At 32.3% G+C, this 26,878-nt stretch overlaps 2 protein-coding genes across 2 annotated transcripts; both read left to right on the forward strand.

Moving 5' to 3' along the window:
- The first annotated feature begins 2,187 nt into the window (after positions 1 to 2,187).
- On the forward strand, positions 2,188 to 13,921 carry LOC114737857 (zinc finger protein JAGGED-like). Its single transcript, XM_028925843.1, has 5 exons — positions 2,188 to 2,240; positions 12,670 to 12,758; positions 13,147 to 13,278; positions 13,388 to 13,475; positions 13,564 to 13,921. The coding sequence occupies exons 1-5, from the start codon at positions 2,188 to 2,190 to the stop codon at positions 13,919 to 13,921; spliced, it is 720 nt and encodes a 239-aa protein (XP_028781676.1).
- Positions 13,922 to 17,061: 3,140 nt separating this feature from the next.
- LOC114737866 (zinc finger protein JAGGED-like) lies at positions 17,062 to 26,396 on the forward strand. Its single transcript, XM_028925853.1, has 5 exons — positions 17,062 to 17,156; positions 24,879 to 24,970; positions 25,363 to 25,497; positions 25,782 to 25,869; positions 26,000 to 26,396. The coding sequence occupies exons 1-5, from the start codon at positions 17,062 to 17,064 to the stop codon at positions 26,394 to 26,396; spliced, it is 807 nt and encodes a 268-aa protein (XP_028781686.1).
- The last annotated feature ends 482 nt before the right edge of the window (positions 26,397 to 26,878 follow it).

A 26,878-nucleotide genomic window follows, 5' to 3' on the forward strand; every position in this document is an offset into this window, starting at 1 on the left:
GACATGCATCCCTCTCCCTTTCTATGCTCAGAAGCATTGGCGTGTTTAATTTTCGATTGTAAAAAAAAAATAATAAAATTAGTTATTAAAATAAATTTGATAAAAATTAGCTCCTGTTACAAAATTTATATTTGGATAATTTTTTTAAAAATACCAGCTTGGTAAGCGGGTTAAAAAGTAACCCAAACTAATTTTTATTATTGAAAAAAAAATTGAGACTTGTTTAAAAATAATATAACTTTTGAAAAGCAATTCAGATTAATTTTTGAAATAGAGAAGCATTGCAAATTGACTTTGGGAAGGGAAACAAACTACTCCAACGGTTTTGACATTTGAAATCTTTTCAAAAGGATTTTTTATTTTCCAAAAGTAGAAACCAAAGATTATATGTATATAAATATAATGATCTTATTGAGAATGATTTTTTAATTTTCATTAACTCAAATGGATAGAATGTTTTATTAAAATTATCCAAAGAACACTATATCAAATCATAAAAGGATTACGTGAGACGTTCTTATAAATATTTTTAAACGTAATTTCAAACATCTCCTAAATCAATGATAAATAGATTCAATTTAGGGTTGGGTTTGAGCTTTTAAATTCCTGCCAATATTAATTATAGAGAGATAAGACTCCTGTTTCTTAACATGTGTTTAAGCTATAAAGATAATTTTGCTGTTTAAAAATCAAATCGATTATTTGAAATTTAAAGAATTATATTAATTATAAAAGAAAATACAATTTCTATGGTTTTTGGGGCCAAAAAGGTATAGAAATGGAGAAAGAATAATGAAAAAGGAGGGGATAATGAGTGGAATAAATCCATAAAGAATTGGGTGGTGAGGACTGGGGACAGATGCTAAATCGAAGGGAATAATTGAATCTCATTAATGTCTATCTTCTCTTGTACCAGAGTGGTGTTTGGCCACGTGCCCCTATAATAATCATCAAACAATTACAATATGATTTGAATTCTAGAATGAAAGGCTGGTCCAAAAAAAAAAAAGATTCTAGATGGAAAAAAAAATACGCATCGAATACTTTATTTGGAATACTTCAAATATCCATATTTTAATTTAAAATGCCGATTTTGATGCTTCATTCTGTGAATAATTTAAGAATTTCTAATGTGAATTAAATATCTGTCTTATGCAATTTAAATTCTATTTTTTAATGTTAACCCAAAAGAACTCTAACAGGGCCAAAATTCTAAATTGCGTCGCAAAGAAAAATTCGTAATTTCATGAAGAATTTAGCGTGAATAGACAAGTTCAAAGTGACCGATACAACGCGCAGCGTGAGAAATGTTCATGTTATGCTCTCCCTCCCTCCGTATCTATAAAAAAAAATTTGATAAGCTAGTTAAAACTGATTAAAACTAATAAATATGTCAAATTATAAAAAAATTTCTTAACGATATCTTTATTTATGATAAAGAAAGAATATAAGAGAAAAATAAAAAAATTATTAAAATAAAGAGAAAGATGCTTTGAAAATAAGATAATAAATATATTAATTATTATTAAAAACAAGTGATAAATGGGGACAAAATGGAAACTAACCAAAAAAACTTAAAACATTTTACAAATGTTTTTTATAAACAAAGACGAAGTAAAAATGATAGTTGTTTATATATATATATATATATATATATAGGTACTTGCTGGAGTAAAAATTCTTTTAGTGAGTTGTTACAATTAGAAAAATATTCAATATAATTATTTGTAATAAATACTTAAAGAATTGAGATGCTTGTTCAAAATCTTTCCCACATTCAAACATTGAAAATTAATATATAGAGATAAAAATGCCCTAATAAATAGGAGCATTATCAGAAGAAATAATTAATCTAATTAGAAAAAATTGCATCTTATTTATTTAGAGTCAAATTTTATACTCCCTTCAACCCTAAAATCAGGAGGTAAACATATATTAATAATTAATAAAATTACTAAATAAATTATTTATAACAAACATATATTAATTCTCTTAAAATATATCTATAATTATTTTTATTGAAAGAAACATATTTTAATATATAGTCAACATAAATATTCTGAGGAAAAAAATAATTGAGATACGAGTATTATATTTAGAATAAAAACAAATTTCTCAATTAGGGTAAACACGTGGTAAGAGCTAACAACGTGGGGCTTAGCAGCCTATGGGTTTGATGGGGACGCGATGGGGCATCAAAAATTAGGTTGGTGCAGCTACCGAATTGGCCTTTGCTTGCGGTATTTTGCTATTAACAGCAATAAATCCCACACAATCCCTAACTAACTACGCCTTTTGCTATCTTCACTTTCCCACCATCCCATTTACTGATTTACCTGCCTCCCCTCTTATTCTTGTCTTCACATTATTTTCGTTCTTTCTTTTCTTTTCTTCACTTCTGGTATTTTCTTTCTTCTTTGACTATCTTAGTTACTTTCTTTCAATAATACTACATCTAGTTGACCAATTTGAAACAAATTAAGAAAGTTATTAAATTACTTTAAAATATATGTTTGTCATTTTTTTCCAAACTAATTTGTCCCGTTTATGAATTGATATATAATCTAATAATACATATAAGTATTTTAGAAAAATCATATAACATAATTAAGTAATTTAGTAATTTTTTTAAATATCTAAATTAATTAACTAGATTTTATATTAAGATAAAGATCAGAGGTAATAACAACTAAGTAGTCTGTATTTCATCCCCAGGTGGAGAATTAACCTCGAATCCAGTGTTAGTTTGCATGGATAGCTAAATTATAGTCTCCTCTAAGTTGTATGCAAAAATTCTTCATGTTTGCTATTATAAGAAATATTATGAAAATTTTATATCTTAATTTATAAGGTATTTTGTGGAATATTGCTAATAATTAATGTGCTTATTCCGAAAATACTCCTGACAAATTAAAAATTTATTTAAGCCCTGCTAAGGTATACTTCAAAAGACCAAAACATTTTAGGGACATAAAACAAATTGCATTCATCTTTAAAGCCGTTAAAAATATCCTATTAATAATCAACCGAAGGAGTAATATCCTATCATCCTATGCTTCTTTCACTAAATAATTACCGACTCTTTCACTTGTACGTAGTACCGCCGTAAACTTGATGGGATATTATGTATATTTTAATCTTATTGTTCTCAGATTTATTTATTGGCCATTTCATTTCATTTCATAATATCAAACAAGCATACACAGGAGGGTAACATGTTATGATCATTAGGCTGCTGAAACAAAGGAAAAGGAAAAGGGAAAGGAAAAGGGCACGTTTTTAGGAATAATAATTACATATATAGTGGATCCGTCTATCTCTGAAATTTGGAAAATGGGAAATTTGATTCAAAGGAGGGAGGGAAAATCTTCTTCAAAAGATGTTACTTCTCTTCTTCTAAATATAATATTCATTTTATAATATAAATTACATTACAAAATAAGTTTTATATTTAAGATCAGAGGAGTAGTATTTTTATAAGCAGTTGCTATTTTTTATACTGAAATTTGCATTATATTATGCAAAATAGATAGGAAAGTAGAAGACAACTTTGGTTTCAATATATTATTGTTAGTTTTTGGCATTTAACAACTTTGTTGTGATTTTTGGCAATTGGCCAAATTTGGTTTTGGTTCATTTTTGCTTTGCTTTTGTATTTGTCCAGAATTTTTACTTGTCTTAACACAAATTCATTTAATATGAAATTTGGTTTGTTATTAATTAATATGTATATCATGTAAATTTCTACCTGATACTTGTGGTTAATTACATTCATGTAGCTGAATTATCAGTTTGAATATTAGCCTGGTTTTGTCGAATAATATTGCTTTGTATGAAGCTTCATAATTGTACGGGGTGCTGGCAAAGCAGTACTTGTATTGAAAAAAATTTCCTACAATACTTGATAGTTTTAAGAAAAACCGTCAAATATTACCAAATATTTGAGGGTTTTAACTGAAGAACCGTCAAATATTATCAAAATATTTGAAGATTAATAACCGTCAAATATTAGTCATCTAAATATATGACGTAGATATACTTGACGTTTTTAACTGTCAAATATTACCCAAACTAACTGTCAATTATTGTGTATTTTTGTAGCAGTTTTGTGTGATATCTTTTGGTTATTAGAATCTTTTAGTAATTATATATATGGTTAATATATCTTTGTTCCTTCAAATTTGCTCTTATTTTGGTTTTGGCTCCTTAAGTTTTAAACTATAAGTTTTGGTCTCTCAAGAGATAAAATGGTTCAAATTTTGACTGGATTATAAAGACTAATGTTATAAATAAATAAAAACTTGAGGAACCAAAATCAAAATGAAAGCATGTTTGAAGGATCAAAGTTTGTATAAACCTTTAGAGATATTACCAATATACACACACATATATAAAGACTTTAAGCTATGTGATTGTGTGACAGATAGGGGACCTCCCCGCTGGAGTTATATTTTATATAACCATTTGAAATTTGGAACATTGCCGCCAAAATTTAAGTAGCCCTTCGCATGCACACTTTTCCATCCAGCCTTCGATCTTACTTAAAGTAAATCAAGTGTTTCTTTTCATCTGATCTAGCTGAAATATCTAGTCTAGTTTAATCATAAAAGGCAAATAAGCTTCCAGAAATTACAGTTGTTTCTATAATTATACACCACCACTACTGGGGGCTCAAAAAAGATCTAAAATTTGTGGTGTATCATCAATGTACCAAATAAATGTTTCCAACGCATCTCATAATTAACCAAGGTGCAAAAAAAGAAATCGTAGAATGGAAGCATGATAATAACGGATTGGAGAAGGAAGAGACAAGAATCCGAGGCTATTAAATGGAGGGTTTAGGTCACATGTGATGCGGAAGGAGGAAGGTGAAAGAGGGAAGAGGAAGAATATGAAGAAAAGAGATCCTACCTGATTTTTGATATAAGATGAAAATTTAATTTGATCATAAATATAATAAATCAATCTACTTTATTTTTAATATTTATTCATTTTACTTTCAACTAATCCTTACAGTGATTGTACATGTTAAAAATTTTCATAAAAAGGTAATTTTAATGCATATTATTGATAATGATAGTTATAAAAAATAACATTTATTTATCATAAATAATTAATTTAAATAATTTCTCAATATCTGTGAATTATATATATATCTAGCTATAACTCTTATATTAAAGGCTGGAAGTAGTATAAATATATTTATAAGTCCTAACTAATCATTATTTGATATATCATTGTTAAGTAAATTTAGAAGAAGGAAATAACTCATCAATTAACAAATTGAATAGTGTTTATTATCAAGTTTAAAAATTACGACTCCTTTTGTTAAAAAAAATGGGGAGGAAAGAAAGTTGTAATATATATACAAGAATAATTAATTTGCAACCAATCTTTAATCAAATTGTTCTTCTTTTTATCGGGTTTTTATACTTTTACTTGTTTTCATTTAAATTCATGTTTTTGTTTTTATTTTTATCAGATCCTTACCATTTGACTTGATTTTTATCAAGCCGCTATATTTTTTAATTTAAATAAAATTAATTAATTAAATAATAGTAAAGTATAAAAATATTAATAATAAATTTAAATAAATTTTTATATAATTATAAAATTAGTTAAATAATTAATAATTAATTTGAATAATTAATTATAAATTAACTTCAGTTGTGGTGTTAGAAAATTTTATTATTATAATCCAAATTTTATAAATATAAAAATAAATAAAAATTGTGATTATAAAATAAATATAAATATAAGTTTGATTCAAATTTTTTTAAAATATTAAAATTAAGTTATTATAAAAGAATATAATTATAATTTATAAAATAAATAATAAAAAGCTTTAGAGATGTAAAAAAAAAAATAAATAAAACTACAAGAACTTAATAAAAAAAAATCTACAGTGACCTAAATAAAAATAAGTGAAAGTATAAGGGCCTTACAAAAAAACCTATAAAAACATAATTAAAAAAATTTTGGGCCTTGAATTAAAAATTAGTTGAAATTATAAAGAACTGCATATTAGTTATTCTTAAATATATATATATAATTCAAAGTTTTAAAGACTTTTTTATATTTCATATTAGAATCCTAATATGCATTAGTTATAGTGACAAATAGCCTGGTAAATACTAGAACTATGGCCTGTTTTTGCCAATGATACTTAAAAAAATAAAACACTGATCTTATAATTGATCATACTTTAAAGAATTTATCTATTTTTAGATTGGTTTTGTAAATTATTCTTCACGGCAGCCATTCTATTGGTACAGTTCTTTTTGACTGAAATTTCCCTATTATTAAAATCATTATAATAAGCTATACTGGGTCTGTTTGGATTAGTGATTGAAAAAGTAGTTTATGAAGAAGTGAAGTTGAGTAAAAGCTAAATTGGATAAGCTGAATTGTATTTAAATTAGAGTTCAGAAAAGCTAGTTTGTAAAAGTGAGATCGATAAAAGATTGTTTAGATTATAATTGAGTAAAAGTAAATTTGGTTGTAAAATGACCAAAATGAGTATGAGTTTTAATAAATAATGAAACATGATTAAAAAAATAATTTCACATAATACAATGAAATTAAAATAATTTAATATGAAGAAGTCAAATTTAATGAGTGAATTAAATTTTAAAACTTTAGAGAAATCATAAAAAAATTTCTCCAATCCTAAATATAAGACCACTTTTATGCACTATAAAAATGGGTCTTATATTTAGGACTGGAGGAGTAATCTAAATATAATGTGAAATATGAAAAAAAAAAAATGAAAAAAAAAATAACGGAGGATGTGGAGAGGTATGAGAGTATGAGGTGAAAAAAAAACTGAGGAAGTGAAACAAAACTGAGGAAATGTGTTAATACAACTAAAGTCAGAGGGGAAAAAAAAATGACACATGTGCAACAGTGAAAAGTAGAATAAGCTCCAAAATAAGCTACAAAATGCAGCTTCTCTCCCCCAACGCTAGTCTAACAGCTTAAAACAGATAAGCTACTTTTGAAGTTAAGCCCAACCAAACGGGTGATCATCTTGCAATCGGGCTTGTAGTAAAAATAAGCTACTTGCTGGTCCAAAAAAAAAAGCAAAAAAAAGTACTTTTCACTCCAAATAAACCCAACCAAACAGTAACAAAAAAAAAACCCAACCAAACAGGCTCACTATCGTCACTTGCCCCTTGTTTGGTACAAGAAAGGGGACTAAGCCCAAATGAAGTAACCAAGTCATAAGGGGTTCAGAACCCATACAATCACCTGCCCCTTTGAATTGATGCCTTTGTACGGTTAGATTCATTTGCATGAATATTTTCGTTTGGAAGTTCTGATTATGTTTGGGCTCGGGCTAAACATAACATGGGCCTGTTGGGCTAGCCCAATCATTGTTTTATCGGACCAACTATGCAGAAGAAGCCCAAAATGTACTATATGTTGCCTTGGTTCGACTTCGTTGTGGAATGAATACCCTTCCTCTTTTAGTTATTTGTTTAGCCATAACGTGCACACGTATTACCCACAAACGTAATCATGTCACTTAACCACAAACACATGTTACCCTACAGCCCCAGTTTTGTTATTTTCAAATTTCTCCTTTCCTATTTAATTAATTAACTTAGCAAAAATACTATAACCTGCACGTACCTAAATAAGTAAAGTTTTTCAAAAAAAAATAAAAAGCCAACCTCATCAATTCACATACACAAACAAACAAACCAAAAAAAAAAGGAAAAAGAATCATTTTGAAACATAGAAAACCTAATATAGATAAGCTTGGGTTTATTTTGCCAGCAAGTACTTGAAGAGAATAATGATTAAAGTGATAGTTCTTTAGGTAGTTTTGGCAGCTTTAAATCTTTTTCGTGCTTATTTGTCACAGAAAGTTTCACCGCAGTAAAAAACAAATGCTTATAAAAATTATACTTTGATTAGTGCATGAGCCTGAGCTTTAAGAGTCTATTGGATATGAGGGAAATAAATTTTTTTTAATAATTCGATTTAAAAAAAAAAATGAAGTGAAAACTTTTTTAATCATTTTTTCTTACTATTCTATTTATTAAAATGGGTAGAAATGGGTGACTAAACTCCCTCCAATTGAAAACAAAAGTGGGAGTAGATGAGGTTAAGAGGGATAGGAAAGGGGAGCATATAGATGCGTTGGGGATCTCGAGAAGATTGTTGATAATGTAAAGTAAGAATCTAATTTCCATTGAATAGAAGATTGCATTCAGAGGATCTATGTCCTACGTAAAATGGAATTTGTCAGAACCAATATTTTTATATGATCTCTCCTCTTTCCCCTAACTGATTTGTGGATTCCCCCCATCATACCAATGGCACATTAGTCTCTAGCACGTTCGTTTTGACTAGCATCTCGACCACGTTCACTTAGTTCATAAATTATGAATATACATAATAATCTGCTTATTTTTCAATGTTGGTTAAAAAAAAAAAGACTTACCTTATTAATTATTTTAAAGCCACCAAGAGCTCAGATAGTAAATTGATAACTCAAAAAATGTATTTTTTTTTGGGTAAATTTAATTATCTACATATATGAACTTTAAAAGAGTGACACAATGATTTGGCTAATGTGAGAGAATTCACATATAATCTTGATCAATACTTAATTATATGTAATATCTTTTTTGGTGTTTTCTTTTCCCAAATAATGTGATATATAAGCAGCCGTGAATATAAAGATTACAGATTGCTTCCTATTTCAACGGTCTAAAGACTAACACACAGCCACATAATTATAAGAAACCATAAACGTTGAATATGGATATTCATAGTTTTTCCTAGAAAAAAATTTAAGTCAAGTTCCCTATATCCATTACATTAACTTCTCCAATCACATATAGCTGTGTGTAATTTATAATTAAATACTATCAAATACTAATATTTTAAAAATAGGAGATATAATTATGTGTGATTAGAGAACTTGACGTAATAAATATAAATAGCTTGATGTAAGTATTGTCCTTCTTTCTAATATCAGTTAATTAATGACTTTAAAAGATTTAAATTCTTTACATTATTGTAAAAATTATCTTTGGGCAAAAGCACCTTTAATTTGTAACACACAAAAGTCGCGCTAATAATATTTGCCCAAAACAAAGAAGCACTGACAACATATTTCTATAATTTTTTTAAAATGCTAATTAAGCCTTCATTAATATAAAATTACAAATTTTTTGCTGTCATTTTCTCTCATCCTGATTCTTCCTATATGTTTGGAATGAGTTTTCTCCTAAAATTACAAGATTTATTCCCCCCTGTAATAAACAATATATTTTAAAAAAATTGTTCATATTAATGTTTTAAAATAGCAGTAATATTTACTTGTATTATTATATAGTACTGGTTTATATTGCCACGAAACATAAATGAGAAAGAAGAGCTTTGAAAGAAACTTTTGAATTTTTTGATATCCTCCTATTGGAGGCAATTCTATTCGAAGCACTGTCAGGTACTAAATGTGGGTACCTCTCCCAACGGGGATTCGAACTTTGATTCACCACGTTGTGAGAGACCAGCTTTTTCCGCTAGAACCAATCCCATTGCTAAAATTAAATTTAATTGATTGCATCCTGATGGAATATATGGGAAGAAAGGTTGACCCAATTATAAAGAAGAAAATTTCCTCCAGTGGCTGTAAAGTTGCGTCGCAAGGCTCCTGACCAGTGAAGAAGATGTTTGATGGATTTACTGCTAAATTACTGTAATGGACCACCTCTAAAGCAATCATCATGCATATTTATATATGTACCGCCAGAAATTTTTCAGATATTTGTGATCGGGGCAGCTTCGTCATTGCATGAATTAATCTTTATTTGGTCCTTCCTTTCAAAATTAAATTTAAAAAAAAAAAAAACTTTGTGGGTCACAAATTAATACGCCTTCATAGTACACCGACCAACCAGCTTGAAGCTTAGAGTGGTCCCTCATGCACCTGATCAATTAGTCTACGTCTTCCCTTTTTTTTTTAACCCCTCCACATTCATTTCAGGTGTGAATGGGGAGTTATAGTCTGCTTGTGGACAATACATATAAAGCCACTGAAAATTGATCTTCAATGATCATTATGTGAGAAAAAGATGGCAAAAGAAAATGAGATCTCTCACTTCATCTTTTGTTGTTGTTGTCACTTTCTTTCCTACAAAATTGTTTTTAAAAAAATCAATATTGAACTAAAAATTTTGGAAATAGAAATATATACATAGCTGTTGTCATAATAGTACATTTGGATATTTTAAATTTCATTTATTATTTATTTATTTTTAGTCAGTTTTAAAAAATAAAATGCTAAAATTAAAATGTATCTATTATATGTAAAATCCAAATTATTTTCTATATTAAATTTGAAATGATTTCATTTTTTCAATTGAAAGGATTAATCGATGTGTTAAGAACATATTTATCTCTCCACAATAATTTAAGTGCACCTTTTATCTAAAGGTACGAAGAAAAGTACAAAATTATAATTAGGATTAATAAGAATTAGTGTTTTTTAATTCAATTTGATTATATTTTTAGTCCACAAATATATTACCAAAAATTCATAAGTTAATATATTGATTCAAACATATATTAAACTAACCATCACAACATAAGTAGTAACAAACAGATTAATGTTTTAGAGAAATGAAGATGACATTAAGTAATTTTTTAGGGGACAAAAATTGTACTACCTTCGATCTTTAATATAAGAGCTAGTTGACTAATTTAAGTAGATTAAAAAAATTAGTTAAGTTAGTTATTGGTAATAAATATATATTGTCTTCCTTAAAATATCTTTGCTAATAATGTGTATTAGCTAGAATTACTATTTGATGAAACATTTAACATGTGCAACTACTACTAAAACTATCTTAGAAAAAATAGATAAATATGAAAGACAAAGTGAATTTGGGTCTTATATTTAAAAATAAATCAAAAGCTAAACTAATTCTTATATTAAGTATTGTTTGGTACGAGAGAAATGTAGGGGAGAAGAAGAGAAGAAAAATTTTAATAAGCTTTATTTAAAAAAATTGGAGAAGTGGGGTTTTGAAATTTTAATAAAGAGAAGAAGTAATATAAAATAGTAATAAAAATTAATTAAAAAGCTTTCAACTCTACTTTTTTAATTTTTTAACTCCCTTTTTTTAATTTTTTAAATCAAGCTTATTAAAATTTTTCTTCTCCTCCCCTCCTCTCATTTTCCCTTATACCAAATGGACCTTAAGCAACAACATATGGTGCTAAAGGAAAAGACTAAATTGTCGTCTTTATAATCATTCAAAAAGATAATAGTCTCGAAAATTTAAGAGGAAAATGACAATTTGACATAATTAATGGAAAAAGAATATATTTTATTTTAAAAGTGTGGCTGTAAAATATGATATTGAAGCTGCTGGTTTTGCACCCTATTCTCGAGCATGCCATCTTTTAAGGAATCATTATTATGAGCATGTGTCTAGATAAGAGGGCATGAATGGGAGTGTTTGATTGAAAACAAGCCACGCATCAGATCTGAATCTAAAAAGCCAGAGCTAAAATGATCAAACAATGACATAAATCTATGGGAAGATCCAAAGGAACTCAGAAAACCCACTTTCTCTCTCAGCTTGCAAGCACAGATACACATCAAATGAAAAGGACTATGTGTAGGTAATCTATGAGATATAGGAACTTCCAAAGAATAAAACAAACTCCCTTAGATTCAAAAACGCTTACAATAGATACTGATAGCAACCCTTCCTTGACGCAAGTCTAAGTCCTTTGGGTAGAATTTTACACCCACCACCACCAGCAGGATGCAATAAGCAATTCGTGGACCTCTTTAAACGCCATGCGTTTAAACACCATGCCTGTGAACCCTTACGCTTGTCTTGGTTTCTTTCTGGTATAAGTGCCTTCCCTTTCATTTTTAGGGCAACCTTTAATGCTCAAAGTTGTGTTCAGTACATTTGATTGCCATCCCTTGTGGGTAAAGTTGTCTTGCCATGTTGTTTACTTTATAATGATGAGAGTTCCATGGGGGGTTTTATAGTTATCTCACCGTAACAAAATCCCATATTATGGTTTAAATATTTGATGACTTGTTACTTTAGCTTTAGGGCAAGTACCTAGAGGCAAGTGGTACAAGAGGATTATGGAAACTAATTAATGAAAAGGAAATGTCCTTATTCTCATCTTAGTTATTTTAATTAATTAATTAATGATTCTGAATACCCAACTAAATCATCAGACCACACTTGCAATACCTGAGAATTAAGCCTTTCTTGTTTTAAAGTCACTAGACCCACACGGTGCTTTTGTTCATATCAGAGAGAGGGAGAGAGAGAGAGGTCCAGAGTGGAATGGCAGAGGAACTGATAGAGAACTTTCAAAGCTCTCTTTTTCTTCCACCATGACTCAACCATATTGCCTCTATATTACAGTCTTGAACTGAAAGTCTTGCAATTTATTTTTTTAGAACCTTTAGTTTTCATCTTCCCAATCTTAAGAGTGTTTGCCTCATACCATTTCTTTTTGTCTCCCTCTGTCGGTACCATGTAGGTCTTTCCCCACTACACCCCCTCCACACACTGATTCTTATTACCTTATTTGTTGCCGTTCTATTATGTCTGCTTATCTACCTCTTTATATGATCTCTCTTTCTCATGACTTTGATTGTATGTTTGCTTGCAGGAGGCCAGAAGAGAACCCGTTAGACCTCAACAATTTGCCAGATGACTACTCTAGGGATGGTAAACAAGTTCTTGAAGACGATTTCTCTGGTAAACCGTAATTCACAATTGATCTAAACGGAATTGAGCATGTGTTGAGATGATTTGTCATAATTTTGTGCTTTTCTCCATGATGTTTCAGTTTCTACCACTGTGCAATTTAATTAGTTCTTATTTTCCAGCTTTAGTTGTTTTTTTCCTTCTATCTGCTCTTCGTCATCTTTTACCTTGTTCTTCCTTCGACTCTCTGTATACAAGTCTCCGAGGGTTTGATCTTACTTCGCACCGTTTTCTTCGTCGTCCAGCCGCTTCTGTAAGAAATATATTTTCCTTAGGGTAAAAAAGGGAGGGATTGAAAAGTCAAAATATTAATTTGTGTACGAGTGTGGAGGGGTATGTTGGAAGTTGCTTTAATTGTGGGGGTGTTTGGTTGGATCAGGTTTCAGTAAAAAGAAAAGCGGCGGGGAGGATGCGAAAGAAGAGTGTGGTAAGGTCTACGAGTGTAGGTTTTGTTCCCTCAAGTTCTGCAAATCTCAGGCTCTTGGAGGTCACATGAACCGCCACCGCCAAGGCTAGTCCCTCCCTCCCTCTCTCTAATCACAGAATGTTGAAACTATACTTTCCGTAACCATTATGATCGTTCCGCTGTGATTTGATGTGTTTGTTGGATTTCACTGCAGAAAGGGAAACCGAGACCCTTAACCATGCTCGTCAACTCGTCTTCCGTAACGATCATTCCATGGCTGCCCAAGGGGCCCCTCACTTAGGGTACACACACACACACACACACTAATTCAATAATTCTCATCTTTTACTATATTGCTGAACCGAAGGTCGTGAATTTTCCTTGCTTTAGGTGCTGCCAACCGGTAGTGGCAGGGAGTTACAACAACATAGGAGATCCAACTATGTCTCTGAGGTTTCCCAGATACTTGTCTGCTGCTTCTTCAACATCGTCTCAAGCTTCTCATTCATACCTGTACGCTTCGTCCTCACGACCGGTCTCATCCTTTCCTTCACACTATCACCAACCACCAGCTGTGAGCGATTACTATGTGGGAACCAGTAGTACTGGGAGCGGCGAGCCTGCTGGCTACGCCTGTATCGGTGCACCGGTGGGCCATGAAGGGTCACTTCACAGCTATGCCTATTCTGCAGCACAGCACCGTCTGGATCCTCCTTCAGCGATCAATCGGTTTCAAGATGGATTTTGATATATGAATTGAAGGAGCTATATCTAGATTCTTTCAGTCATATGGTTATTATCATCAAGGATTAATATTTCAGTGAACTGCTCGTTAGGTTTATCTCTGGGGAGGCTTTTTGTAAACATGATTATTATAAATTTAAGTTTAGATTCAGGTGTATGGTTGGAGTCAAATACGGTAAAAGGTGTGGAATGATAAAGACACCAAATAGAGAGAGAGAGAGATGAGGACAGCTTTTGAGGACATGGACGGACAGCGCCAGCCGGCTTGTTTGGCTGGGAGCTAAAAGAAGAAGAGTGGGCTTTGTATTCAATTAGTGTGTACTATTCACTGCGCCAAAAGGCTAACTAGTGCTGCTACGACAACAAGTTGGATATCAACTAAATGTTTCCCAATCTAAAAAGCATATTTAAACCCAGTTTGCTCACTATATATAGTTATTATATTATGTATGATACAAGAGAAATATGTGTCTTGGGATGGCACTTTGTGATCAGATTGGGATATTATTATGGCTTGTTCAAACGATTTTGGTGATCTCAGGGTGACAACATGCTTCCACAATTACGTACGGCAACACACATATCCTTTTCAATTCTCTCACGGCATTTGAAAGCAAAACCTGCCTACTCAAAACTAAATTTGATCTTAAACATAAACTAAAGATAACTTCCTTTTCTTCTTCTGTTTCTTTCCTTTGTGTTGTGCAGGCTGTTAGGATGTATTTGATAGAGTAAGAAAATATTCGAAAGAATGAAGGACGGTAAATGAAAGATGATGAAATCTCGCTCCGGTCAAAAATTTAAAATCGTAGTTTTGGGTAACGTTGTGTTTAATATGCCATGAAAGATACTATCTTATTTTTATGTTTTTTGTGATATATTTTAGGGTTAATATCATTGGTTTTAGTCCGTAAAATTTAACATTCTTTTGATTCACCTAAAGATTTTTAGTCCTTAGAACAGTGTTTTTAGTCCTGGAAACCTTATTTATTTTAGGGACCAAAATCACTTGTTGTAAATTTTAAGAACCAAAATTAAATGAGATTAGGTATTAATGATGGTACTAACCCTAGATTTTGTTTTAAAGTTTGGCCGATCAAAACAACATATGGCCAAAAATCAGAAGTTCAGGTCATGTAGGGGCTGTTCAAGTTGTAAAAGCGGGTATATGTAAATAGAACTTAAAACTTAAAAGTGTCGACCTTTCTAACGTAGCAAAAAATTAGAAGAGAGAAATAACAAAAACGATTAATATGTTGACGCAGAAAAATATTAAAATATCAATTCACATGGTAAAATTATCATTTATTTTTATATTTATTGTTGTTATGTGTATAATAATAGCTTTAAACTGCTTTAAAATCTTAAACAATAAATTATAACCGCAGAGCATAAAAAATAATTTTGAAAAACATCAATAATAATTTATTTATGCTTATACTATTCTTAAAAGTTCAATTTTTAAAATATCTAATTGTTCTATATATAACCATAAGTTATAATTTGTCAGTTTAAAAATTTTTCTGGACTTGGGGATGGGTTGTTATTGAAATGTGTGAGTTTCCCTTAAAAAGACTGAATAAAGAAGTGGATGTTTTATTAGCACAAAGCCTTGGTATGATCAAGTCCGACAAAAGAACATGAATAAAAGACAGTAAGTGGTCAATTTTCGGGCGATGATGAACGCTGATCCCCAGTAAAAGTACCTTCTTCCATATCAGATGTCATATTCTATCAACAGAGAATCCAATCAAACATTTCCTCCCCAATTCTTCCGTTTCAGAATGCTCCTATCTCATTATTCATTTCCTACTTTCTGAACTTCAACGAATTCAATTACTTCTTCCTGATATTTATCTTCCGGTCAGCTAGCAGAAATTAAAGCTCTTTTATAAATTTTCATCCAATGCAAAAGCAAAACTAAGCCATTTAGATGACTTGGTATTTTGTGATTCACGTTCACACAAACAGATCAATTTGGTATCTCTCTCTCTCCCCTTCCCTGACTTATGAGAATTTAATGCTTCTCGGGATCACAGAGAGGGGGGAGAGAGAGAGAGAACAATGGTGCTGTGTTGCTCTCTGTGACATACATAGTGCCAGCAATTCACTAAAAAAGTTGCATGAAATATTGCATTCTGAACCTTGACCATAAGAAAAAGAGAAAAGTAAAACTCATCATTAGTACTGCAATAGGGCTATTGTTATACACCCTGCAATGACTCTATCACCAACCGATGACTGAGATTTAATATATTTAAATGACGCTGCTAAATTGGATTCTCTGGCGTAACAATGGAAAGTTGATCTATAATTTGCATCATATCGATAACTCAAAGTAGTCTCCGCAACAAGCTGCTGATGAAGAGACAAGTCATCTATTGAGAACAATGAAGACATATATAGGGGTGTAGATTATATATGTTGCTTCTTTAAATTCTAACGACTAGGATAGTAGAAAACACAGCCTATTGCACTCTTTCAAATCATAATGGATTTTACTTTAATATTATGCATGACATATATGCTTGGCTTACTGTTCTTCATGCATATGTAGCAACCTGAAGAAGAGCATATTGTTTGTGGTATAGTTTGCAAATTAAACTCGGCTAGCGCCTATATATATATATATATAGCAGACCAGATCATCTCAGTTTCCTTTTAATGATGACTTAAAATTGTCACATTTTTTGGAACAGTTGGCTCTTCTTGATCAGTTTTTTTCTGCTCACTAATGCTGAATTAACGTGTGATATTTATGTGGTTACATATTATAATTCTTGGCCAAATATGTCAATATTTCGGAAGCCCAATTGTGCCTAGCTAGTCCTGGTGCAGATGGTCTCTGTAATTAAAGTGAATTAATTGACACATGCAAACTGAGAGGAGCAGATAAATATGCCAAAGCAGATGAAGAAGGAAAGGAAGCAGCACTCAAGCATATCTCGATCCATGAAATATATTGATGGTTGAGCCAAAGCACTTTAAGAGGCACTTTAACTTCTGCAAGCATTAATAGTAACCCTCAGTGAAGGAGGCAGCAGAAATTAACTAAACTTTTGCTACCATACAAAAACGCAAAGGTGGACCATGTTAAAACCCTACCCAAAATAGAAAAAAGGGGAAAAACACGAGAGCCCTATCATGGAGTTTCACTGCATGAACACACTCACTTCTTACAAGACACTGTCTTCAGTTGTCGGAACCCTCGATCCAGAAATTTCTACTGAGCTAGCCAGGCAAGCATGCATGAGCTTCGGAGCTCTCATAAATAATTTAAGGTCAATATCCTGCACTCTGGTTGAACTTGAACAGTTCCAGGCTTAGTTGTCTGGTCCAAAGGGTGTACAACGTTGAACAGTGTGGCTAAACTACACTTTTTCGAAGAGTATAGTCTCATTTGAACAGTTATTTGTTGTATGGTATAATTATCTTCTCACGGGTTCTTCTACTTATAAGTCATCTGTCCAGGGCCTCCTGGCCCAGCTTACATGGATGCAACAGTTTCGTATTTAACTCAAGTTATAAGGCTGCTACTTAGGACTCATTTTCAATGGTGTTTAAGTACCAAAAGGAATATTCACCATTGTCATGTATTAGAGTTAAAATAAATGTTTTAGTTAGGAAAATTTACATTACAGCTGGCACTAAATTATGTTTACCTCTTGTTATAAAGACAGGTGTACTCCATTATTGATTAAAAGAAAATAACATTCAGATTTTTCATCAGTTTCTCTCTCATTTTCTCTCGTGTTATCATGATTCATATTTTGTTATATAATTTATAGGATTATTGATTGTTGTCGTCACAAATGAAAAATTTATTAGCTAGAATGAGACGGCTTTTCAGTAAACTACATTATTCCTTAATGATATGATTTTTCTTGGGTAGAAATTTTTTATGTTTAATTAAATTGTACATTCAATAAATTTTGTACATTTCAAGATGTTTGGGATAAAATTACTCAAAATGGTATTTTGCTTTCTTAGGAGATCAAGCAATAGTAGCAATTCAATTTTTCATAGCTAGGTAATTCCATTCCTCAACTTTAAGGCATGCTTAGTTTGTGGAATTATTTGGTGTAGAATTTTTAGCAAGAAGGAGATGGGAATTCGTAGGAAACTTAAAATAAAGTTTTTATTCTTATTTCTATGTGTTTTGGAGCGCAATAAACACACAAATAGGTTACTAGTTAATTTTTAATCGAAACAGGTCACAATATATATTCTGGAGAGAACCAAAAAGCTAAAAACAAATTAAACACTAGTTAACTAACACTCATACTAGCTAGTGATTCTTTTAGAACATACTTCGCTCACATTTCAATTTTCTGAAAGTTATGTGCCAGGCGAAAACCTCTCTTAACTAAAAAAGCATCGATAAACTTGAAGCTAAAGAATACCAAAAAAGACTTTAAACTAAACATAAGATTCAGAAATTAGGAATAGTACTGAAAGTGTGAAATGAATGTTAGAGTGAAATTACCATTTATGCCTACAAAACCTGCTTCCCAAGAGAAAAACAAAAGCTGCATAAGAAAAAGAGGGACAAGGAAGCAGATCAGAACCGACCAATGGAAACAACTCCGCGTTAAAACGAAATTCAAGACAAGACAACGACCATTCATTTGAAACGAAATCAAATATATTGTGGACTTCTTTATTTTCTTTTGGTTTGTGTAGAGACTAGAGATGATCACGCGTTAGACAGAGAAAAGAAATAATATCATCAATCCTTCTTCCCCCCTTCCCCCTCCCTCTCCCTCTTATGGATACTTATCATCCCCACCAAATTTTCTTTATTGGTCTTGTTCACTTCTGTTCTGTCCTTCCCACTTCTTTCTGCTAACCCTACGTTATATCTTTGTCACACTCACACACAAGCACAAAAACTCTCTCTCTCTCTCTCTCTCTCAAAATACATATATATTATATATCTGATCACGGTGAATAATAAATGTACGACTAGAGAGGCTCTCACGCAGAACTGTTTTCTGAAGTTTCATGCATAGGTACTGTTTCTTGTGAGTGTTTGCATGAGAGAGGAGGGTCTTTGAGAAGCGTGATTATGAGACGTGAATAATAGAAAGCCCAGTATTATTAATGAGTGTCTGAGAAAAATCTCTGCATGTAAATTCTATTGTATCATGGATGGGGATGTGTAATATACTAATAAATAGAGCTAGGATGGAAAAGGAGGTAGGGCAATGTATAGGGGCTCTTGTGAGAGACGTAGGTAGGGGCCTTAGGGTTCAGCTTAAGCCTCTCAGGCTTTTTCTTTCCCTTTAGCTTGTGTGGTCACTAGGGTTTTAGAGTGTCTGGAGTGTCCCGCAACGCCAACAAGAATGTTTGGTTCCTCTGACTTCATTTGTGTCTTGTGTCTCTCTCTGCTCTCTCACACATGAACCTCCCACCTGCTGCTCTTTTGGTTCTCTTATAACCAATCATGCCGCCTTCTCTGCTTCTGCTTTTTCCATACTATGTCTTTCTTCTTGTTTATTTTCAAGCTTTTTTTTTGGATGAAACAAGAATATTTGGATCTCTTCCAATAAATTTTAGTAATAAAAGAACAAAGAAAAAGTCTTTTTTTCTTTTAACTGTTGTCCTTCTAGAGAAGATATCATTAATTCTAACGAAATCGGTTCGTCCTTCTTGGATTGACAAGTTTGAAATGGATTGTTCTGTATATTATGAGGTAAAAAAAAAAAAAAAATTGAACTCTCACAATCATCCTTGTTGAGGTTGATTTTATATGTGTGTGTGTATATATTGAGCATTTCTTAACAAGTTTATGACAAAATAGTCATCTTTCGTGTAACAAAAATGACAAAATAAATAGTCATAATTAATTGTTCATGTCACCACAAAAAAAGTGACGCGCTATGCTGTTATATGGTCCTCCAATGGGATTGCATGAGTCCCCGATAATAGGATTGCATCCACGGAATAAATAATGTTTATGATATACTCCCTTCCATCCTAATTATAGATTATAGAAGCTAGCTAAAAGTTTTATTTTGATTTAAAATATAAGATTTTAATTTATTTGGTCTCTCAAATTTATAATTTTTTCTCAAACTAATCATATTGATTATACATATTAATAGAGTTTCGTTCTAGGAATAATGATTCTATTAAAACTAATAATTTCCTAACTTAGCCCCATGATTATTATAAAATGAGTGGGATGGGATTATAATTGATTAAGTAAATAGTAAAAAGCAAAGGTTCATCTAATTAATGAGGATGTGATCATTATTGCATGATGTAGGGAAAGGTGTCCTTCTCGTAGGATAGGCTTTAAGGTTTGATTGGACTCACTCAATTAGTGAAGGCTAAGCCGACCGTTGCTGCCCGGCCTATATTCTCATGGCTTTGTTATTAGGTTTTGTTCTTAATACATCTTTTGGGCTGCTAGATTAGACAATTCAGCCAACCTAGGAGCTACATACTCCACCCCTAGGGAATGAAAGGGCAAAAAAGTTAATTCATTGATTAGTTTAATTTTTTCCATCCTTTTCCCTAATCATTATCAAACTTTATGATCGATAATTTGTTGTTAAAAATTTATAATTATTTTCTTCCATATTTTTCTAGCTATATATGATTTTGTCTTTTGACGATCTAGTTTCAAGAATTTTTCTATTTAAAATTCATTTTGCTGGTACATAGTAGTATTTCTCTAAAATATAAATGAATGATGAATGATGATGTCGCTGTGGATTTTATTTTTCTTCTAAAATTTCCTTCAGCCACGACCTAAAGTTACTTGCATCCACATTCTTGTGAAAATATTATAATTTTTATTTCACTTAAATTATATGATGAATATGAAGTTTTACAAATTTTAGTTTCTCTTATTCATGTTACTTTTATATTCAGAATTTCAGATAATCAAGCAGTCAGGCGAGTAAATATCTTGGAGGCTTCGTTTTATTTACCAAAAAAAAAAATTCCTGGACTCGGCCGGCGACAAAAGTAATTCAAGACGGACGATTAGTAATATTAGTATACTTATATATACAATAAAGTGTTATGAAAAATATGACTACTTCTCAGACTTTATGTGATGCAAGATAAAACAATCTAGTAATTTTTCAGACTTGTCAGGCAAATAAAAAAAAATTTCAGACTTGATCAATTCCTGTGTTGCGTTTAAATTCTAATTATAACGGAATATATATATATTTGAATTTCAGCGGTATGCTGCGATTAAATTCATGTTAAACTGTGTTACGATTGAATTTCAATGGTGAAGTGATGTACTAATTAATGCTTAACTGTGTTACGATTGAATTTCATTGGTGAAGGATATACTAATTAATGCTTATTCTAGACTTCATCGTACGTTTAGCAATTTTTCTACTTAATTTAATTAATTTCCGTTCCTTCTAATCTTTGAACAATTAAATAGCAAGCACGAAGGACACTTATAAAGGCTTGGACGATGCACATTTGCACCGCAATTGCCAGAAAAAATGCGAAAAGTTTTGGTGCCATTCACTCTATTATAAATTACGTGTGAAAAAGGTTGATTATTGATAAAGGTTCTTATAATATTAACAAGGATGTGATTTTTACTCCACGAGAGTGTGGATTCAAATATCGTCGATGATGTAGATGAACTTTTCAACTAAGAAAGAATGAAGAGTGATAAAATTCTTATCAATAATGGACAAATGAGACAACAAACCCATTAAAGGTAAGCAACAAACACCACTTGGGGATTTAAGAGAGGACCAATGTTATCAACAAAGAAAAAACACTTGTAAAGCTTCACTATGCTTTTCTTGTGTTTAATATAGAGCATATATATTTCAATTAGAGATAGAATCAATTTTTGCAATTCTCTCTATATTTTTCCCCTTCGCATAGGTGCATCTAAATTAAGCATTATATCTAATTAAATGAACTTCATCATAAGAATAACTTGTACTTATCCATTATCTCAATTTCCCTTTTTTTTAAAACAAAAAATTTAGTTAAGTTGGGTATCAAAACTTCGTTAAAATATTTTTAAAATTGTTTATAAAAATATTTACAGATTGCTAAATGCAGCAATCTTATTCGTCGGCTGTTTTTCTTCTATTATTCTAATTTTGGTCTAATTGATAAATTTTTGCAATTAACTTATTTATTTATCCATTCAACAGCAATTAATTTACGAAGAAATATCACCATTGAAGATAAAAAAGATAGTAAAAGGATTGTCACTTTGGCTGATAGCGTTCTCATTTTGACAAACGTCCAATTTAGATGACAAAAACCGTTTTAAGATGCTGCCCCTAATTAATTACGAAGTCAAATGTATTGAAACAAATCAATTTATGGAAAAAACTACAAGTGAAGATAGCCATCGAATAATTTTTTATAGCTATCCTGATAAATATTAGATATATTTCCGAAATGTTTGGAATAAAGTTAGAGAGAGATATCTAACTTTTACTCTGTAATTATTAATTACACAGAATGTACACTAATTACTAGAAGTTGATTAGCTGCCTTATCACTTCCTCGATACTTGTGCCCTTCCAAAGACTACTTTCCACAAACAAGCAATGATATAGATTTTGTTTTTGTAGCTATAGTGTGTTCCTATTCCCGCATGAAATGAAAATTAATTTGTCAGAAAATTTTCTCCTCTATTTCCATAAACTGAAATGGATCTTACATTTCTAAGGACTAAGAAGACATGAAAAAGGGTTGGTTGTACAGCAATCTGAACCTACCAAGACAGTGATAAAATATATTCTTCCTCTCTTCCTTTGGTCCCTTTCTCCCAAGAAATTGACTGGAATTTAACGAATTATCTGAAAATCAGGAAAGACCATAATATTATTTTTTAGGGAAAAAAACATTTTAATTAGACTGTTTCTCGACCAGAAGCTAACTTAGAACCAACAATTTTCAATTTAAATTTGCTCCTGAAGGAAGTTATTATCATATAGAGGAAAGGATTAAGCCTGATGATGAAAGAAAGTTTACTGTAGTGATTATGACATAGCTTCTGGAGCCATATGAAGATGTTCGATGGATTTAATTACTGCTTATTCTTGTGATATGGACCACCTCAAAAAGTAATCATGCATACCTACACACTTCAAAGAAAATTTCAGATATAGTCTTTGCATGAAACTTTTTGGCTCTTCCTTTGAAAGTTAAACGTGTCACAAATTAATTAATCCTTCATAGTACCAACCAACCAGCTTCAAGTATATAGAGTGGTCCATGAATATCACCTGATTTTAATGCTTACCTCTCTTTAATTAGGCTTTGTCTCCCTCTCTCTCCCACGTTCATATCTTGTTTCAGGTGTTGTGGATGAGTCGGCTAGTCAACGAGATGGCCCCTTAAATCTCACTTTCAAGAGTTAATGTTTTTGACATTCTCAGATATTTCTGCTCCAACTTAATCAAGTTAACAAGCTGATGAAATAGAGCTTTTTGCAAAGGAAAAAAAAAATGTATGCAAGAAATAATTAACATGTGACTTTTTATTTTCCAATTACTGGACTTATCCTGTATCTCAGATCGGTTTTCCGTCCTACTGAAGGAATCATTATTTGAATCCAAAAATCATATATCAGTAGGCAGTATACAAAAAGCCAGAGGAAAAATTAAAGAATATGATAAAAATTTAAGAAAAAGCCAAGGCCACCCTCTCAACTTGTATGCTCATCAAATGAAAAGGACTATGTATATGTAATCTATAAGATATAGGAACTTCCAAACAATAAAACAACATGCCTTAGATTCAAAACCCTAATAATAGATTCTGATAGCAACCCTTCTTTATGCAAGTCAAGTCCCCTAGATAGACACATAGCTAGATTTCTTAACACCCAGCAGGAGGCATTGAAACAATTGTGGACCATACCATACACCCATATGACCAGATATATCATTAACTACGCAAAATGTGTGTGTTCCAACTATGCTTGTCCTTGTATCTTTCTGGTATAAACTTTGCCATCTTTCACTCTTAGGGAAACCTTTAATGCTCAAAGATATCTTCAGTACATTTGATTGCTTTCCCTTGTGGGTAAAGTTATTTAGCCATTGATTTATCACCTTTTTAATGTATATATGCATTTGTTTATTGTATTAGTTGAATATTTTTTCCCACTTGCTGCTATACTAGTCCTAGGGCAAAGGACCTAGAGCCTGATGAAAGTGGTAGAGGGGGATTAGTAATACTAATTAATATAAAGGTAACGTTGTCCTTCTCATTTATATCTTCCCCTCTCGATCTGAGCCTTTAATTTCAAGTCTCAACTAAACCAGACCACACTAGGGAATACCCAATTAAGTCACTTCTCGCACTCACCACACCCTATCTTTTTATATCTGTATACAGTCAGGAGACCCACTGTCAACTTCTTTTTGTTATTACAGTCAGGTATATCTCTAGGTTTTCTCTAAGCTAGTTTTTCTTGACTATATCTTAAAAGGTGCACTCACTTAATACATTAATTTAATACATTTGGAATTTTACAAGTATAGTAAAATTGAACCCAGTTGTCAAGAGAGACATCGTTTTACCAACTCAGCTAAATTAAATGTCCGTTTGCTCATTCTATTACATGTGTTTGTGTGGGGTGAGGGAAAGAGAAAGAAGAGGCGTGGCAGAGGAACTGATAGAGAACTTTCAAAGCTCTTTTTCTTCCACCATCACTCAACTGGCCTATATATTGCAGTCTCAAACTGAAAGTCTTACAAGTTCATAAAAAAGCTTTAGGGTTATATGTGTATTCCCCCATCTTAAAGAGTGCTTGCTGCCTCCTACATTTTCTCATCTGTCTCCCTCTCTGCCGGTACCATGTAGGTCTTCCCCCACTACACACACCGTCATATCACAGACCAACTTCTTTTTAGTTTATCTTCTCCTCTTTTTCTGCTCTTGTAAATCTTTTCACGCTCCAATAACGTTTCAGCTTTGTTTGTTTAACTGATGCTTCGCAGGAGACCAGAAGAAAACCCCCTAGACCTCAACAATTTGCCTGATGACTACCATAGAGATGGCAAACAAGTCCTCGAAGATATCTCCTCTTCTGGTAAAGTTTTCTGTTGGTGATATCGTATCCGACTTCATGAAGAATAAAAACATCTCACTTATTTCACTTTCCAAATCCAACCTTGACATGTTTCTTTTCACTATATATCACAATCCATACGATATGTTCGTAGACTTGAAGAATAAAATCGCCATGTAATAGAGTGCAATACTGTCATTTTTTTGTTCTCTTGTTCCTTCTCTTCTTCTATCCCTTCTTTGCTAACTACTATTTCAATGCAAAGGAAAAACACGTTTTAAAAGTTAAAAGTACTTCTTTAAATTGTAGCGTGAGAGTTTATTGTCCATGATTTGCGTAATAAGGAGTAGGTTTTGAAGGGAAAGAAGGCCGTGATGGGAGTTTGCTTTACTTGGGTTGGTGTTTGGTTGGAGCAGGTTGCAGGAAAAAGAAAAGCGGCGGGAGGGATGGAAAAGAAGAGTGCGGTAAGGTCTATGAGTGTAGGTTTTGTTCCCTCAAGTTCTGCAAATCTCAGGCTCTTGGAGGTCACATGAACCGTCATCGCCAAGGCTAGTCTCTTTCTCTTTCTCTTTCTCTCTCTTCTTTCTTTGAGAACCTGAGTAGGTAATGTTATAGCTGCTAGACACACACACGTCTTTGAGTTTGTGTGGCCCAAAAACTGATGAGGCACTAGTTGTTAATCGTCTGGGCTTTGAAGCGTAGTCATTTCAAGCACAGAAAGTTGGGGACTGCCGAAATTGCTTTGGTTTTGGTTTATGCAAGTTTGATTGATTTGACTTGATTTGATTTGATGTGAGTGTGTATGTAAGTGCCTGTTGGATTCGGCTTGCAGAAAGGGAAACCGAGACGTTGAACCATGCTCGTCAGCTCGTCTTCCGTAGCGATCACACCATAGCCGCCCAAGGGGCCCCTCACTTGGGGTATATAGATTCCCTTCTTAATTTGTCCTTTTTTTTCATTTTTCTTTTCCAAACTTCTCTTAGATTCTTCTTATCTTTCAGGGTTAACCAAATTTCAGAGATAAAAGTGTTTTGTTTCTGGTATATTTAGGTGCTGCCAACCAGTTGTCACAGGAAGCTATGGAGGCAGCAACATGGGAGATCCAACAATGCCTCTGAGATTTCCGAGGTACTTGTCGGGTTCATCCTCGACCCACATATCTCCGCCGCCGCCGCCGCCGCCACCGCCACCGCAGCCGTACATGTACGCGTCTCCGTCACGACCAGTATCATCATATCCCTCACACTATAACTCGACCCAAGTGAATGACTACTATGTGGGTCGCGTTCTGCACAACTATGTGGGCGAGTCATCAAACTACACCTGTATCGGTGCGCCAGTGGGTCAAGGGTTCGTTGGCAAGGACGGGACACTGCAGAATCAGGAAGAGTGCTTGAATTGGGGAAGGAGCTATTCAGCGATCAATCGGTTTCAAGATGGGCTCTAAAGACAGAAAGAGAGTGGTTTGAAATGAATCAAAAGGAACAAGGGCTAAGTTTTAAATTAAGTATCATAAAGACACGGCATCCAGGAAGGGGAGAGAGAGACATAACAAGACAGAGATGGGGTCATATGAGGATGAAGGAGTTTTTGGGTTTATTATTAGGGTACAGTAAGTGTAGGACAGCTTTTGAGCTCATGGACAGGGTCAGCTAGTTTGGCTTGGTGCTGTGTGGGTCTGTGTGTGTGTTTGTAATTGGGTGTGTTTTGTAGTTGTACTGGAAAAAGTGGAGGAGACTAGACCTGGTGGGACAACAAGTTAGATATGAACTGAAAGTTTCCAAACCTCCCTTTTTGTTATTTCAGATCCTTTTGCATGCCAACAACAACCAAAAATACTTCACTCTTGTTATTAATCTTTATCTGATCGTGAATCTTTATCTCATCTTTGGTTCCTCCAAATGTTTATCATCCCATTATTGTCAACCA

Source organism: Neltuma alba, unplaced genomic scaffold (assembly GCF_004799145.2).
Source record: "Neltuma alba isolate B1F8T4 unplaced genomic scaffold, ASM479914v2 tig00002801_pilon, whole genome shotgun sequence".
Classification (NCBI taxonomy): domain Eukaryota; kingdom Viridiplantae; phylum Streptophyta; class Magnoliopsida; order Fabales; family Fabaceae; genus Neltuma; species Neltuma alba.

Bases quoted from the DNA above. Each gene is read 5' to 3' on its own strand.
- LOC114737857 (XM_028925843.1), top strand. From the start codon at position 2,188: ATGGGGCATCAAAAATTAGGTTGGTGCAGCTACCGAATTGGCCTTTGC. The intron at 12,759-13,146 runs GTAAACCGTAAT...TGGTTGGATCAG, and splicing joins TCTTGAAGACGATTTCTCTG to GTTTCAGTAAAAAGAAAAGC. The intron at 13,476-13,563 runs GTACACACACAC...TCCTTGCTTTAG, and splicing joins CAAGGGGCCCCTCACTTAGG to GTGCTGCCAACCGGTAGTGG.
- LOC114737866 (XM_028925853.1), top strand. From the start codon at position 17,062: ATGGAGTTTCACTGCATGAACACACTCACTTCTTACAAGACACTGTCT. The intron at 17,157-24,878 runs GCAAGCATGCAT...GATGCTTCGCAG, and splicing joins ATTTCTACTGAGCTAGCCAG to GAGACCAGAAGAAAACCCCC. The intron at 24,971-25,362 runs GTAAAGTTTTCT...GTTTGGTTGGAG, and splicing joins CGAAGATATCTCCTCTTCTG to CAGGTTGCAGGAAAAAGAAA.